Source organism: Mandrillus leucophaeus, unplaced genomic scaffold, assembly GCF_000951045.1.
Source record: "Mandrillus leucophaeus isolate KB7577 unplaced genomic scaffold, Mleu.le_1.0 Scaffold218, whole genome shotgun sequence".
Classification (NCBI taxonomy): domain Eukaryota; kingdom Metazoa; phylum Chordata; class Mammalia; order Primates; family Cercopithecidae; genus Mandrillus; species Mandrillus leucophaeus.
Window position 1 is genome coordinate 1526142 of NW_012102232.1, and position 17864 is coordinate 1544005.

The 17864-nt window shown below is 41.9% G+C and overlaps 1 protein-coding gene across 1 annotated transcript in view; it reads left to right on the forward strand.

Annotated features, from left to right (window-relative positions):
* PDZD2 (PDZ domain containing 2) overlaps nucleotides 1-17864 on the forward strand; it is a 386629-nt gene that overhangs the window by 308741 nt on the left and 60024 nt on the right. The window contains exons 8-14 of the mRNA XM_011980798.1: nucleotides 4824-4969; nucleotides 8916-9035; nucleotides 10067-10181; nucleotides 13933-14006; nucleotides 14149-14374; nucleotides 15503-15620; nucleotides 17264-17396. Coding sequence (XP_011836188.1) covers nucleotides 4824-4969; nucleotides 8916-9035; nucleotides 10067-10181; nucleotides 13933-14006; nucleotides 14149-14374; nucleotides 15503-15620; nucleotides 17264-17396 — 932 coding nt within the window. The remainder of the gene's footprint in view (nucleotides 1-4823; nucleotides 4970-8915; nucleotides 9036-10066; nucleotides 10182-13932; nucleotides 14007-14148; nucleotides 14375-15502; nucleotides 15621-17263; nucleotides 17397-17864) is intronic.

The window sequence follows — 17864 nt, forward strand, 5'->3', positions numbered from 1 at the left end:
TGATCTCAGCTCACCACAACCTCTGCCTCCCAGGTACAAGTGATTCTCGTCCCTCAGCCTCTCAAGTAGCTGAGACTACAGGCACATGCCACCATGCCTAGCTAATTTTGTATTTTTAGTAGAGACGGGGTTTTACCATGCTGGCCAGGCTGGTCTCAAACTCCTTACCTCAAGTGATCCACCTGCCTTGGCCTCCCAAAGTGCTGGGATATCAGATGTGAGCCACCTGCATGACCTAATCACTCTCATCATTATTATGATGTTCGTTGTCATTTTCATTTTCATTCTTATTGTTCTCCTTCCGTCTCAAGAGAGGAAGAATGGGTTTGAATAGGTTCAGACAGGAAGGCTTTCCGCGGTGGCTCACTCCTGTAATCCCAGCACTTTGGGAGACTGAGGTGGGAGGATCACCTAAGGTCAGGAGTTCGAGACCAGCCTGGCCAACATGGTGAAACCCCGTCTCTATTAAAAATACAAATATTAGCTGGGCGTGGTGGCGGACACCTGTAATCCCAGCTACTCAGGAGGCTGAGGCAGGAAAATCGCTTGAAACCAGGAAGCAGAGGTTTCAGTGAGCTGATATTGTGCCACTGCACACCAGCCTGGGCAGCAAGAGCAAAACTCTGTCTCAAAAAAACAAAAAAAAACAAAAACAAAAAAAAACGCAGAAGGTCTTCTAAAGAACTTACAGTCCCAGTGCAAGGCAGCACACATGTACACACAGTGATGAGCACCATGAGGCACACATGAGAGGTCCAGGGAGTGGGTAGGTTTGTCTGGGTCTCAAGGATGCAAGATAAAGGAGGGGCAGTATGCTGGGGGAATTTGGTAGACTGGAAGCGGGGACAGCGGTCTAGACTTGGGACAAAATGAACGAGAGATGTTTAGGGATACTGGGGAAAAAAATTAATTCAGTAAGTTTTTGGCAGCTGTTTTTCCTCCCCAGCCACTTGAAAAAGCCAAGAGAATCTGACAGTCACAATGCTTCAATCCAAGAGAGTTTGTCAGAGTCATTAGGGAAATGGACAGCAGAATTTTTGGGTGGGAGATGATGATGGTGCAGGGAAAGTGGGTAAAACTTCACGTAATATTTATATGCTCCACAGTTTTAGAAAGAAGAGGACGGATCTCTCCTTCGACAACCGTCAGGATAGATCAGCAAACTCTTAGAGTGGATAGTGGAAGATAAGTCTGTAAAAGTAATTTAGAGACACATTAAAGAAGCTTAAGGAATTGGACTTTGATTCAGTGCTGTGAAATACGTTCATTCTAAAGATATTGACATGCAGATTTTTAATGTGATGAGCTCTTAATTTGTCCTGTAAACTTGGATATTTCATGTTTTCTTAAAATGAATCACTCTGGTATCCACATATCAGCATATTATCTATAGATGCTACTGTATGTGGTTTTTCTTCTGTTGATGACAAGTGCCTCCCTGTCAGCTCGAAAGGCATTTTCTACTAATACATCTTTTTCAGATGAGTAAGCATGCCAAGAGAGATGAATCTGGTTCTGAGTTAGTATTAAGTCATGAATTATTAAAGAGCTTCTGTAGAGGTTCCAACTCTTTCCACTCAGGTTTTGCCCAGACTGGCTGCAAAATAACTAAAGCAACGTCGTCTCTTATTTCATGGAACATTTTTCTGATATTCTAACCTGGGTTTTCCTTACTTCATATCCCTTTCTTGTCAGCAGAATTTCCTTTTAATTTTGGTGCTTTCAGTTTATCTATGGCAAGATCTTAGATTTGTGATCTTTCTTTCCATCTCAAAAAAGATGGAGTCTTGCTGTGTTGCCCAGGCTGGAGTGCAGTGGCGCGATCTCAGCTCACTGCAACCTCCCTCTCCCAGATTCAAGCGATTCTCATGCCTCAGCCTCCTGAGTAGCTGGGACTACAGGCGCACGCCACCACACCCAGCTATTTTTTTTGTATTTTTAGTAGAGACAGGGTTTCACCATGTTGGCCAGAATGGTCTCGATCTCTTGACCTCGTGATCCACCCACCTCGGCCTCCCAAAGTGCTAGGATTACAGGCATGAGCCACCGTGCCTGGCCTGTGATCTTTTTAAAACCAAAATTTGTCTTGATTGCAAAGCAGTTTGATATGTTTGGAAACATGTATCACAAAATAAATATTTAACTTTTAAAAACAACAAACCTTTAATGGCATTCGTTGTCATATGACTGTATCAGCTTTCTTCCAACTTTCTATCACTTGTAATAACTCATCAATATTTTTTAAAACAATAATCTTGTTTTATTCAGTGCAAAACTTTCAGAGAAGTATTTAGGTAAATTGAAATTTTAGGTAATCAGAGGAAACATTACCTAGTCTAGGTGATGAATTTGATATATGAAGAATCTGTATATACACACAAACACATATGTATACACATGTACACATGCATACAGATATGTATTATATCATATAAACATTGTAATATGATTATAGTTATATTCATATGTAATTGATACATCATTTAAGATTAAAGTCCCTTAAATTTTTGTATTTTAAAATAATGTAATATAGACTAGGTATTGATAAAGTCTTTAAAATTGTTACTATAGAAGTTTTTGTTTTTGTTTTTTGAGACAGTCTCTCACTGTGTAACCCAAGCTGAAGTGCAGTGGTGTAATCTCATCTCACTGCAACCTCGACCTCCTGGGTTCAAGCAATTCTCTGGCCTCAGCCTCCTGAGTAGCTGGGACTACAGGTGTGCGCCACCACGCCAGGCTAATTTTTTGTATTTTAGTAGAGATAGGGTTTCACTTTGTTGCCTGGGGTAGTCTCGAACTCCTGAGCTCAGGCAATCCGCCCGCCTCAGCCTCTCAAAGTGCTGGGATTACAGGCATGAGCCACCGGGCCCAGCCTAAATTGTTACTATAGAAGTATCTTTAAAAGAACACAAAATTACAAACCATAAAGTTTTTTAAAAGACATACTGTACTACATTAAAATGATGAGCTGTTTTTTCAAAATATACGTTGAGACAGTGAAAAGGCAAAGTGTAGACACGGGGAAGATATTTACAATCCATAGATCCCACAAAAGACCCTTATTCAAGTTACTTTAAAAATGGGCCAGGCACAGTGGCTTACGCCTGTAATACCAGCATTTTGGGAGGCCACGGCAGGGAGATCACCTGAAGTTAGGAGTTCACGACCAGCCTGGCCAACATGGTGAAATCCCATCTCTACTAAAAATACAAAAATTAGCCAGCTGTGGTGGTGCACACCTGTAATCCCAGCTACTTGGGAAACTGAGGCGGGAGAATCGCTTGAACCTGGAAGGTGGAGGTTGCATTGAGCAGATTGGACCACTGCACTCCAGCCTGGGCAACAGAGTGAGACTCCATCTCAAAAAATAAAAAGAAAACACCAATAAATAAATAAAAATATCTATAGATCAATAAAAAAGATATCCAATTTTAAAATGGGCAAAAGACTTGTTCAGGCGCTTTAAAACTTTACAAAAGGAACACAGCCAATGAATGTATGAAAAGAATCTTGATCTCGTTAGTCATCAGTGAAATGCAATTTAAAAAACACAAATGAGTACCATCATATATTCCAGAATGGCCAAAATTAAAGACTGACATTGTCCAGTGTGACAAAGATGTGGAGATTCTAGAACTTCCCCATGCTGCTGAAACAGTGTAGCCCAGAGACTCCACTCCTAGGTGACATCTAATGCCGTGTGAGAGAATATTTATTAACGAGATATTCTAGATCAAGTGTCAGCAAGCTATAGTCCACAGCTCTATTTGTAGGGCTCACAAGCTAGAAATGCTTTCTACGTTTTTAGTAGGTTGTTAAGAAAAAGAAGAAGAAGAAAAATAATATGCAACAAAGACCATTTGTGGCCCACAAAGCCTAAAATGTGGCAAAAAGCTTGCCAACTCTTTACCAAAAAAAGTGAACATACCAAAAAATTTTGCCAAAAATCTTTGCTGACCCTTGTTCTGGATCTAAAACTGGAGACAAGCCAAATGTCCACCAACAATAGAATGGATAAGTAAATTGTGGTATGTTTAGACAATGTGTTTAGACAACGGAATAGCCTACAGAATGGGGATGAACAAGCTATTGGCATGCAACAGCGTGGCTGACTCTCATAAACAAATGCTACGAACAGGAGCCAGACAAAAAGTATGTATCGTGTGTGTTCATTGACGTAAAATTAAAAAACAGATAAAAGTAATCTGTAATGTTAAAAGCCGGGATAATGGTTACCCTTGGGTGAAGGATGGTTTGTAGCACAAAGGATGCTTTTGAGGTCCTGGTTAATATTCTGCTGCTTGATCTAGGTTTTGGTTATGGGTATATGAAATTTCCTTGAACTGTACACTTATGATTTGTGCACATTTCTATAAGTTGTTACACTTTAATTAAAAGTTTATTTTAAAAGTCATGCCTATACTTGGGAAAAAAAGCATCTGCACCAACAATGAAACTATACCAATCACAAAATGATATTCCTCCATCATCAGGAAATCATCTACTAAGAGCCTTCTCACTATTCCCTTATCCACCAGAGCTACATCTTATTTGGAACAAACATTTACATTGCCCCTCATCCAATCTGGTCATTTCAAAAACTGGCAGTTTTTTCGTAGTCTGACACTAGTGGCTTCAGCACGTAACTAGCTTATGCAAAGGTTGCTGTTAGGATGGGCCAAAGCTCTGTGCTTTGAGTGTATTGGAAGGTAGGCCTTCTCAAAACCATGAAGATGGGTGTAAATACAAGTCTGTGCCTCTGGATGTGCTTATGATTCTTTTTGACCCGTATCAAACCATGTTTTCTCCTCTCTTTTCTCAAGGGGGTGTACACCGCCTTGAGTCAGTTGAAGAATATAACGAGCTGATGGTGCGGAATGGGGACCCCCGGATCCGGATGTTGGAGGTCTCCCGAGATGGCCGGAAACACTCCCTCCCACAGCTGCTGGACTCTTCTAGTGCCTCGCAGGTCCGACCAGGGCTGCAGATCTTTCAAAGACCATAAGGGCTTCCAAGTTAAGAAGAACTGCCCATCCACGCAGGCCAGGATTGTCTGGGGCTAGAGAAATGGGATAGAAAGAGACAGTAGACAAAGTGAGGTCTACCCAGAGAGGCTACGAAGAAGTTGGCCTAATATTTGAAAATAGTGGGGGAAAAATCCCTTATTGGATCTCAAAATCTTCATCTCCTTCCTATTGTGTGTTTTAGAACCGAGAGGTGCTTCCAATTGCCAGGAGACGATGGCGTCTCACAGTCTGTGGTGAACCAGCATTGCTTGATTAATAGGAGCGGCCTGTGTCAGTGTACCAACTGTGCGGGTGGGTGTGGGCACATGTATGAGAGAGGGAGTGTGCGTGTGTGCCTGCACATGCATCCATGGCTCACCTGGAGTCCTACCTGTTACACAGTAATGACTCAAGCAGCCAAGGTCATAGGGGGCTGTAGAGGGGGCTGTACTAGCTGCTCGAGTTAATGTTCCAGAACCTGCTCCCATCGGAGCTCTGGACTCCACAGCCCTGCATGAGGGCCACTCCTTTACCTCGGCATCCTCAACCTGGTAGAAACTGGGCAGGTGGTCTCCTAACCAAGGCTAAGGCAGGCGCAGTACCTGAGAAACCTGTGGGGTATTCTTTGAGTCCTGGCACCACTAACCAAGGGGCTCAAGAGGAACCATTAGCAGCTTGTCCTAAGCCCTATGATGAAGCAGAGGTAGAGTATGGGTGTGGCAGCAGCGACATCCACTCGTGCTTGGAAAGCTGTAGAGGGTAGAGTTCTAAAGGACCTGGGTCAGGGCATCTGAGGCAGGCCTGCACTTTTGGTGTGTTATGACCCTTTTACAGATGGAGCAACTGAATCTCAAAGGGATTAAATATTTTGCCCAAGGTGATAGGCCAGAACCTCTGTAAAGCTTTAAAGGTGCTTGAATTGGGTCAATTATGTGTCAGGATAAAGTATTTCTGTTGGTTCCGATGCCCTTTATCTGACCAGGAGAATAACAAGTGCCCATGTTTCAGGGACAGTGGCTGATCAGCCCATTTTGGGTTGAATTCACCCAAAGGCAACTTGAGGGGCACTGGGGCACTGAGTAAGAGCAGAGAAGAAACTGGCATGAGGCCAGTCAAACTTGTCCAGGCCCAGGACTGCGACATGCTCAGAATCGTCCTGTTGGACCCACAGAGTCAGGGGAGATCAGAACATTGGAAGATCGCCCAACTGTCAGTCGTTTTGTTTTTATTTTTTGAGACTGAGTCTCACTCTGTTGCCCAGGCTAGAGTTCAGTGGTGCAATCTCGGCTCACTGCAACCTCCGCCTCCCGGGATCAAGCGATTCTCCTGCTTCAGCCTCCCAAGTAGCTGGGATTACAGACACCTGCCACTACGCCCGGCTCATTTTTGTATTTTTAGTAGAGACGGGGTTTCACCATGTTGGCCAGGCTGGTTTCAAACTCCTGACCTCAAGGAATCCAACTGCCTCAGCCTCCCAAAGTGCTGGGATTACAGGCATGAGCCACTGCACCCGGCCTTGTCAGGCTGTGTGAAAGATGAGGGAGGGTTTACTGCCATCATGACCACAGATCGAGCGTTGAGGTAATTTCTTAACTGACCTGCTGAGGAAACCCGACGGCATTTGTAGCCCAGAAACATCCATCTCTAACCACACTTCCAGGGATCAGGAAGCCCAGGCCAGGGTAGAAAGTTTGAAAGGAGAGTTTTTCCCTCTCTTTTCAAGAAAACTCTCCTTTCTCTTGTCTCCTCTTTTTATTTTCTGCCCTTTTATTTTTCTCCCAGGATTCATCTTTCTTATTTCTTGGTCTGTCTCCCTCCACTATAAAGTATTATCTAGAACCGGGCTCATGCCCGTAATCCCAGCACTTTGGGAGGCCAAGGTGGGAGAATTGCCTGAGCCCAAGTTTGAGACCAGCCTGGGTAACATGGCAAGACCTTATCTTTACAAAAAAACAAAAAAATTTTTAATTAGCTGGGCATGGTGGTGCATACCTGTGTTCCCGGTTACTTGGGAGGCTGAGGCAGGAAGATTGCTTGAGCCCAGGAGGTCAAGGCTGCAGTGAACTGTGATCATGCCACTGCATTCCAGCCTGGGTGATAGAGTGAGAGACCCTGTCTCAAATAAACAAATAAAATAAATAAATAAATATTAGCTAGATTAGACCTCTCCAGTAAAACTTTCAGCAGCGATGGAGATGTTTTTTATTTGTACTGTCCAATATGGTAGCTGTATTTGTCTACAAAGCACATGAAAAGTGGCTAGTAGGGAGTGTACTTTTAATTTTAAATAATTTTAATTTAAATATAGATACCTACAAGTGGCAAGTGGCTACCATATTAGACAGCACAGGTCTAGAAAGTTCAAGGAGATCCTGGAAACTCTCTGAGAGACTGGTGAAGCCTACAGGCCTTTGATTCCTTCTGGTTCCCAAAAGAGAGATGGAGTGAAGTACTGCTGAAGATTGGTGACCAGAGAAATTGTTCGCTTAGGAATTCACACATAAATCTCTGTATTCAAGGACTGAAAAACCCAGACTATGTCTGGCCATCTCTGCAGTGGTTTCATTAAAAGGGTAGTAACCTTGCCAAGCCCACATCATTTTTTTTAATGATTGAAAGTCTGGGAGGCCAACATTGTTGGCAGATATTTTGTAAAACTGCAAAAAATATAATTGTTCTAAGCTGCCAAAAATACAAACATATCATTGGGGACATCTAATTTTTATGTTTGAATGTAGTATACACAGAAACCCAGGATAAAACTGTTTCACGATGTCTCTTTTCTCATATTAAACATGAAGTGATTTTTTTGGCTTAGGTAGAATATCTGCATCAGTGAAGAAGTTTATTATTCTAAGAAGAATAGCAAGGAGCAAGATTACAGAAGTGCTTTGGTGATAGAGTCACTTGATCTCTTGTTCATGTTCTAAGGAGCGCAGCCTGCTTACACGCGTGTATATTATGAGTGATGGACACAAAAAGGGGTGAGATTGGAGCTGCTGTGTGTCAGGAAGGGAAAGTGTGGCTCATTATGGGAAAATACTTTATTTTCCAAATGTGAGAGACGAGAACTGAAGCTGCTGCCGTCTCTCAGCGGGATGTTTTATGTGGAATAACAGTTGTCTGGGTTTGTGGTTTGGATTTTATAAGAAACAAGGGCATGCTGAGTTTTTGATCGAGCGAATTAAGCTTAAAATGGCAAGATACTTTCTAACCATCATTGTGAACTTGGGATGGAGGCAGGGGTGACTACCAAGGGAAAGCCCGACCACAGGTGGTCATCCTGTATCACTGAGGCCTCTTGTTTCTGGTTCCTGACTCCATTCCAGATGTAGACTCTGTGGAATGTGGTCGAGGAAAGAGCAACACAAGGTGCTTGAGGTCCCCAAGCAGTTCTTTATGTGGGGGGAAGAAGCCATGGCAGTCTATTGTAGTAGGAGCTATTTCTCTGATGGTTTTTTTGAGACGGAGTCTCACTCTGTCACCCAGGCTGGAGTGCAGTGGCACAGTCTCCACTCACTGCAACCTCTACCTCCCAGGTTCAAGCGATTCTCCTGCCTCAGGCTCCCGAGTAGCTGGCACTACAGGCACCCACCACCACACCCAGCTAATTTTTGTATTTTTATTAGAGACAGGGTTTCACCGTGTTGGCTAGGCTGGTCTCAAACTCCTGACCTCAGGTGACCCGCCTGCCCTGGCCTCCCAAAGTGCTGGGATTACAGGCGTGAGCAATGGTGCCCAGCACCTGCGATAGTATTTATAGGAACCTTTTTTAAGTCACTGAACCAGAGAGAAATGTCTAGTACTGAAGACATCTAAGATTTTCAAAGTCTGAGTGTATCTTTCTGCCAGATACCACAATAGAACAGATGAGAGTAATACCTGACCTTGCCGTGTGCTGACTTTTAGGAATACCACATTGTGAAGAAGTCTACCCGCTCCTTAAGCACGACTCAGGTGGAATCTCCTTGGAGGCTCATTCGGCCATCCGTCATCTCAATCATCGGGCTGTACAAAGAAAAAGGCAAGGTGAGCTCTTTTCTGCAGACTGTTCTGCCTTCTGGGTGAATGTTAGCACACCTTTTTTTGTTTTATTTTATTTGTTTTTGTTTTTTGTTTTTAGAAACAGGTTCTTGCTCTGTTGCCCACGCTGGAGTGCAGTGGTGCAATCACGGCTCACTGCAGCCTTAAACTCCTGGGCTCAAGCAGTGCTCCCACCTTAGCTTCCCAAAGCACTGAGATTATAGGCATGAACCACTGCACCCAGTCACACATATTCTTGAAATGGTTACTTTTTATTTTGTTTGTCTTTGCATGAAATGAAAAGTAACAGGTATAAAGAAGGACAGATAAAGTGGCCTCTGTATGGATTCAAGTGGATTCCCTGGCATTCTGTGCTGTAGGTCTCAATGTGAGATGACCATGCCCTCTTCACTCCTACGATGTGAGGAGTCACCAGCACTTGGCTGCTAAGGCCAGAACCAAGGGTGCAATGAATGACCCTCAACTTTTATCTCCAGTGAAAGAAAAGCAGAGCCTGCAGCTTCAGGGAATACCCTTGGTTATCCTTTTCAGTGAATTTCATGGCATTGCCATTATCATAAAGAAAATGATATGAATAACTTGACATTACACAAAAATCAAAGTATTCATTTTGATATTACACAAAATGGAAGGACAAAAGAAAACAAACGTGGCGCCTGCATATAGTGGGAAATGACTCTTACGAGCTGTTTAGTAGAACCATATGAAATTGCCATTTGTGGACGTCAGAGATTGTCAAATATCAGCAATTTGCTATGTTTCTGCCTAAAACTTTTTCCCTTAATGTAATGCATGGCTAGTACAACGTAATAGATCTGAGGAGGGGAATAAGGAAGAGAACACAAACTTGAGTTTGCAGCTAGTTGCTTCAGTTTAACTCCAGGCCTGGTTGGGGAGGGCACTTCAGTTAAATACTACAATGGGACAGATGCCTTCAGTTAAATAGTACAATGGGAAAGATGCCCTCAGTTAAATACTACACTGTCAACCTGGACTCTCATCTGCTTCGGATCTAGGGCCTTGGCTTTAGTATTGCTGGAGGTCGAGACTGCATTCGCGGACAGATGGGGATTTTTGTCAAGACCATCTTCCCAAATGGATCAGCTGCAGAGGATGGAAGACTTAAAGAAGGTAGGAGAAAAGCCTCTTGTATCCTCAGTGACAGTGACTTTGATCCCATGAGAATCTGCCTCTTCACAAGATGTGAGTGAATGCCACAGTACCCAGTAGACCTGGGCAGAATCTGCCTGGCACAGTCAGTAGAACCTGAGCTTCACTTTCCCTAGTTGTAAACTTGGAATATTAACGCCTGCTTGAAGAGTGGCTGTCAGGATTACATGACATAATATGTGCAAAGTGGCTTACTAGTTTTGTTGGGGTCTTTAGTGTCTCTCTTGTCCACTTGGTCTAATCACGTTCCTTTCCTTGAACATTTTGAGAGTTTGGAATCAATTCTTACCTCAGGGGTGGTGTAGAAGCAGAGTGCCTGGTCATTAGTGGATATTTAATATCTTGCTACAGAAATCAACCACCACATAGTCTGGTTCCTAAATGAACATCTTTTTAAACAAAACAAAACCAGAAAAAACCTTTTTTTTAAATGAGACAGGGTCTCAATCTGTCACCCAGGCTGGAGTGCGGTAACATGATCATGGCTCACTGCAGCCACAACCCCCTGCGCTCAGGTGATCCTCCCACCTCAGCTTCACGAGTAGCTGGGACTACATGCGCACACCATCATGCCCGGCTAATTTTTGTAGAGATGAGGTTTCGCCATGTTGCCCAGGCTGGTCTCAAACACCTGGACTCAAGTGATCCGCCCACCTCAGCCTCACAAAGTGCTAGGATTACAGGCATGAGCCACTGTGTCTGGCCCTAAATGAACATCTTTTAATTCTCAATAGCACCTACCATTTTGCCACACGTGAATATACTAGACAAGTGCTTCTGAATGCAAATTAAAGTAATATTGAGGTGCCAAGTCTTACCTTGCAAATAATTTTTTAAATGTTTAAATATGTCATTTTATAATGCTATAAACACAAAGCAATTCCACATATTTAATTATTTCGCTGACTGCCTTACAAACCTGTCAAATTGGCATTTTGGAGTGACCATCTTAGAAACGGAGAAGTGACACTCAGAGATGTTGTATGACTAGAAACTTGTCCCATCCTTAGTAAACAGCAGAAGTGAAATTTAAACCCAGCTTTGTGATCCCAAGTTCAACTCACTTTCCCACCTTACTTGAGAAAATAAAATGTAAATAGGCCAAAGTTTCCTTTCTGTACAGACGCAGTAGCTGCTTTTGATAGAATATCTAGAATAGATATACATATCTTTATATTTTCTATGAAATATTTATCTGGATTAACATTATATACTTTTTATAAAGTAGAATTGCACAAAAGTTCTGAACACACACACAGGTATATATATATTTATTTTATTGTACTTTAAGAGGCAGGGTCTTGCTCTCTCATCCAGGCTGGAGTACAGTGGTGTGATCATAGTTTACTGCAGCCTCAAACTCCTGGGTACAAGGGATCCTCCTGCCTAAGTCTCTCAAGTAGCCCAGACCACAGGTGTGCACCACCATGCCCAGCTAATTTTTTTTTTTAAGAGATGGGGTCTCACTATGTTACCCAGGCTGATCTCGAACTCCTGGCCTCAAGTGATTGTCCCACCTCTGCCTCCCAAAGTGCTAGGATTACAGGCCTAAGCTATAGCACCTAGCCTGCACATATTTTAAGTGTCTTTCACCAGAGCATGAATCCTGATTTTTTTCCTCTCACTTATTATTATACTTCCTTCATGAAATAATTAAAGTAGAATATTTTTAATTATCTTCAAAAATGCTGTGACTCTTCAGTTCAATTGACCTAAACTTTAGGTGCTTTTGTGTTATGCTGGTTCTTTTTTTTTGGAACCGATAAGAGTGAATTGGAATCTCCTGTTTTTTAGGCAGAGCAACCATTGACTCCTGTATGCTAACAATAAGACGTGACCAGGCTTAATTCTCCCACGGCGGAATATTTATTTCTCTCTCTTAGAGGAAGGCTTAACTCCCAGGTGGTGTTTGTGTTGAGTTTTAGAACAATATAAAATTCTAGCAGAGCGTTTTTATAATGGATGTGCCATGTGTTCACTTAATTGAAATTCATCCTGCAAGGCTGGTAAAATGGAGCAAAACGGGGGGAAAAAATCAATAGTTAAGAAAGGTTAATAGCACTTGATTCTCCTAAATACTGTTTTTTCATATGTGTTCATTTACAAGAAATGTAAGTCATCGGAATGGATTTTTAACCTGTTGAGTGACATGTCTTTAAAAAACCTTGCATACATTTTAAGAGTGCGAGTAATCATTTTAATATTTGCTCCTTTTCCCCTATGGAAACAACCTAAAAACATCCACCTCCTCGCCTAATTGAGTAATTGGTTATGCCAGGTGATTTTTTAAACAGAGATTACTTCACTTATTTTATAGCTTCTGTAATTGCATTAAGGGGAAGCCACATAACAAATGCATGGGGCACAGCTACATTTTTGTAACTCATCTACAGGATTCCTTGAATCGTGCACACAGTGTGCTCCTGGGATTGGCTGTCTGCGAGAGGTGACAATGTGTGTTCTTATGCTGCTTTGCACTTTCTTATAGGCGTACAGTGTCCCTCTTCTCTACAGCAATGCTGTGCAAAGTTCATCTGTTCTCTCTGGGGCGTCTTTGTAGTGTTTTTGATGAGCTGTTATTCCAAAAACACAGGCCATGTCACAAGAGTGCAAACCAGAAACAAGCTCTGATAAGTCAACAGGATGTCCAAGTTCTTTTATATTCCTAGCAGACACTGTCAACAGCTTGAAAAATGACCTGACTATGCCTTCTTAGAGTTGAAAATAATAGGAGAGCTGGGGCAGGGGGCTGTGGGCGAGCATGTTCCTGCACATGTCTGGCAAATTAACATGACCCCGCAGTCATCTCTGAGATAGAAGCTTATAGTAACGTGCCAGCTTACTGACGAGAACCTGGAACTGCATCAATGAGACTATTTCTGGGCCAGGAGGGTAGCTCACACCTGTAATCCCCGTACTTTGGGAAGCCAAGGCGGGCAGATCCAGGAGTTCAAGACCAGCCTGGCCAACATGGTAAAACCCTGTCTCTACTAAAAATACAAAAAAAAATTGGCCATGTATGGTGGCGTGCACCTGTATTCCCAGCTATTCAGGAGGCTGAGGCATGAGAATAGTTTGAACCTGGGAGGCAGAGGTTGTAGTGAGCTGAGATTATGCCACCATACTCCAGCCTGGGTGACTGAGCCAAAGCAATACTCTGTTTCAAAACTTTTTTTTTTTTAATTAAAAAAAGACTATTTCTGGGCTGCCATTCCTCAGTAATATCTTAGCAAGTTTTTTGTTATCATTAAAGCTATTTTCCATACACCATGCTGATTCTCTGGGCTCGGGGAACTTGTCTTTCTACAAATATAGGAGTGGCTTCTCAAATGTTCTATGTGTTCATGCCTCATTGCCAGTGGATTTAAGTTTTTAAATAATGACTATGAGAAACACCTTTGAACTAGATTTCTGCAGTTTGATTTCTAAACATAGGACATCTGTTGTCAAACTTGGCAATGGCTAAAAAAATATTTTCATGCTTCCCGTAGTTATTTTAATTGAAGATTGAAATACAGAATTACTGCAAAAGAATATTGTCATGAATTGTCCCATTTTGTGACATTCCTGGGAGCTAAGCTAAACAATAAAAGTCATTTTATATGGTAGTAAATCAGGGACCATATGGTATCCCATAATAGGTCTGACTGCGCAGTTAAATTCCAGGAAATTAAAGGTTAATGTTAATGTAATTCTCACATTTGATCACTAGGGGATGAAATCCTAGATGTAAATGGAATACCAATAAAGGGCTTGACGTTTCAAGAAGCGATTCATACCTTTAAGGTAACAACATTCTTATTGATCTCCTTTATCCTATTTTCCTTCCTTTATTTCCTTCTGGCTTGGGTTTGGTGAGTTTTTTTTTTTAACCCTTTGATATGAGGACAGTCCAAATGTTTCAGCCCACCTTTCCTCGTTTTCTCAGCAAATCCGGAGTGGATTATTTGTCTTAACGGTACGCACAAAGTTGGTGAGCCCCAGCCTCACACCCTGCTCGACACCCACACACATGAGCAGATCCGCCTCCCCGAGCTTCAATACCAGTGGGGGAGCCTCGGCGGGAGGCTCCGATGAAGGCAGTTCTTCATCCCTGGGTCGGAAGACCCCAGGGCCCAAGGATAGGATCGTCATGGAAGTAACACTCAACAAAGGTGATAGCAGCTATTCCTTACCTTTCTCACATTTCTTGAATAACATTTTGGAATCTGCTGTTAGCTTAATTTTTCCTCATTGTTCTATGAATTATTCCTTTGGGACAATCTTCTGTCAACAACAGGTGGTCTCTACATGCACAGTGAGGTCAGGTAGAGGGATGTTAGTCACTTTAGTCAAAGTAAAGGGAAGTTACCAGTAGCATGGAGCTCTCTAAGCTCTCCCCATGAATCACTGTGTGTCAGAGGCTTGAGTTTAAAAAAAAAAAAAAAAAATTTCACGGGCCAGGCACAGTGGCTCACGCCTGTAATCCTAGCACTTCGGGAAGCCAAGGTAGGTAGATCACGTGAGGTTAGGAGTTTGAGACTAGCCTCCCCAACATGGCAAAACCCCGTTTCTACTAAAAATAAAAAAATTATCTGGGCATGGTGGCGGGCACCTGTAGTCCCAGTACTTGGGAGGCTGAGGCAGGAGAATCTCTTGAACCCGGGAGGCAGAGGTTGCAGTGAGCTGAGATTGCGCCACTGCACTCTAACCTGAACACAAGAGCAAAACTCCATCTCAAAAAAAAAAAAAAAAAATCACTGATGAGCTTAAGTCTAGGGCTAATATAAAATTTTAAAGAACAAAAGATTATAGTTAAGTGTACACTTAACACTAGTAACTAGAATTCCATGATCACCAAATCTTACTTCTTTTCATCACTGTTTCTTTTTCCTCCCCACCTACTCCAGAAACATGATGGAAGATTAAACTACCAAGAGATTAGTTGTTAAAAAGAAAAGCAAGAGAAAGCTTGAGTTTGTGTACCCAGAATAAAAACGTTACTTATAGCCTGCCTCTTTCCAAAAACAGATGTGAGGAGGTTCATTAGACTGAGCAGAGTTGACTGTTGGATAATTTAGTCCATCAGTCCGTAACTAGCTCCCAGGTTAGCCATGGGCTCATTCTATTAACAGCAGTGCCAGTGATGACAAGGAAAAGCAGAATTTACATTCTGAGTCTGGACCAGAAATAAATGGTTATTAGTCTGAATAGATATTAATTCTGTTTCAAATCGGTTACCCTTTTTTTCTAGTGATTGTGTAATTTTTGTTTTTATTTTCTTTGAATGGTGCCTCTCACAGAGCCAAGAGTTGGATTAGGCATTGGTGCCTGCTGCTTGGCTCTGGAAAACAGTCCTCCTGGCATCTACATTCACAGCCTTGCTCCAGGATCAGTGGCCAAGATGGAGAGCAACCTGAGGTTTGTTGTTTGCCTGATAGTGTGAGGTTCTGCAGTGTTCATAAATATGAAATACATATGTGTGATATTTGCTGTATTACTTTCCTTTGAGGGATGTTGAAGCTTTGAATTCTTTCCAAGAACATAGCCAAGACTACAATTAATAGCATCTCCAAAAATGTAAACGTTAATATAAATGAAATTTGGTTGAATTTGAGAACTCTAGATCTTGGCTTCCCTACTTGATTTGTTCTATTTGGTCTCAGAAGTCCAGTTTCAGAAACTTGACAAGATACAACTCTATACAGATATCTATGATTAGCTCAATATTTTCTTTCATTTTATATTCACATATGTAGAATTAATATGAAATACTGGAACTGCTCAAATGGTTCAAAATCACTTGATGCCAAAAAGTCCTGAAATTGTGCCCTTGGACAGGAGGCATTTCTTATTAAGTGTTCTCTCAAACTTTTCCTATCATTTTCCTTCCTTGTTGAATGGCCATGTCTAGGTGCCTACTTTCTGAAATCACTGAGTGTCTGATTTCTTAATCCAGATAGTTGAGTTGTAACATGGGCGTTCCGTTTACACAAGAAATATCTAGGTGTTCTATTATATAGTAATTGCAGTGAGTCAGTGCCCACCTAAACGTCACAAGAATGTACGTGTATTGCACAAAGCACCCTGTGCTAACAGTATCATCTTTCTCCCATGTAAACTTCCAAGTCCTTTAGTGGTTAAGGGATTGTCCAAATGGCATTCATTGAGGTTGCCATTTTGGGGCCCTGGTAATAGCTTATATTATGTTTTTACTTAATCATTAGAGTAAATTTCCATATGAAAAAAAATGTAGCAAATCATCCAAAGTACATTAAAGAAAATATACTTTTAGAACCCAAGGAAAAAAATCCTTTAATGACATCCCAAGATGATGTTTCTTTCTTGAATGATTCCATATGTCTGGAGCCTGCCAAATGACCATTCTTCAAATCCCATATAAAGAGTCTTTGTTCTCTCTTACTGACTTCTCTCCCTGTAATTTCCAGTCAAAATGGGCAACTTGTCCCCAATTTCTCATGTGTTCAAATTTGAAACGTTTTTACAAATTCTTGGGTAACCTTTGAGCCTCAGCTATTTCCTCCTTAAGTTATATTATAATAATCATTTCAAGATGGTAGGAAGAGAGAACTGCTGGTGGTCGAGGGGCTCTGTCATGTGATGGTTGAAAGTCAGACAGACCCGAGTTAGTTCAACAGTGTGTGACATCTGGGTGACCCCTCTGAGCCTGTATTCCTATCTGCATAATGGGAATAATTTTACTTACTCAAAGCTTTGTAATACAGCATGCTTCGTATAGTGCCTGGCATATAGTATATGCTCAAAAAATGGTAGGTTTCATCATTGTCCTTAATTTCATTTGACTTTGCTATTTCTGAAAATGCCAGTAAATATGCATTATGACCTTTGCCCACTTAAAATCGAATGTGTTTTTATAAATGTGTTGTATTTTTACATGTATGCCAATGGGAAAAGACATCATGTGATTCTTTAAAGTATGCAGAAAGTATTTCATATTGTAAACCTCTCCCAGAAGTAAAGCTATTTTAGCTTTTAAGAAGCTGGCTGCTAACACAGAGTGTGCATTCTGTTGCCCTCCCTAGCCGCGGGGATCAAATCCTGGAAGTGAACTCTGTCAATGTCCGCCATGCCGCTTTAAGCAAAGTCCACGCCATCTTGAGCAAATGCCCTCCGGGACCCGTTCGCCTTGTCATCGGGCGGCACCCTAATCCAAAGGTGAGGTGGTTCACCCTGTTCTGAACGTGGGAGGATGGTACACCTTCGTAGGATATCGTATACTCCTTGGTGAGATGGTTTTCCCAGCTGAGGATAGGCAGGCAACCTGCGGCTGGTGCCTGTGGGAAATGCATCTTTAATCCGCACTTTGTCTTCGCAGTCTTTTGCTAGAACATTTTGAGTATGTTATCTGGTAAATCTGAAACTTGTCTGGTGGGAGGTAAGAATGCTGCGTTCAGAGTACTGGCTTTTTGAGCTCTGGTGAGATACTTAACCTGTTTGTGTTTTTGCAACAAGAGAATCTGCTGAGCCTTGAACTGGACGATCTCTGTGACCCTGTCAGTTTCAAGATAAGAAGGCTTTTCTTACCACATCTTTTGTTTGGCCATATGTTGGGAATTCTCTCATCTTTAAGTTTAATGTTGAATAATTAATTTATTTTCATTTTATTTCTTATTTTATTTATTT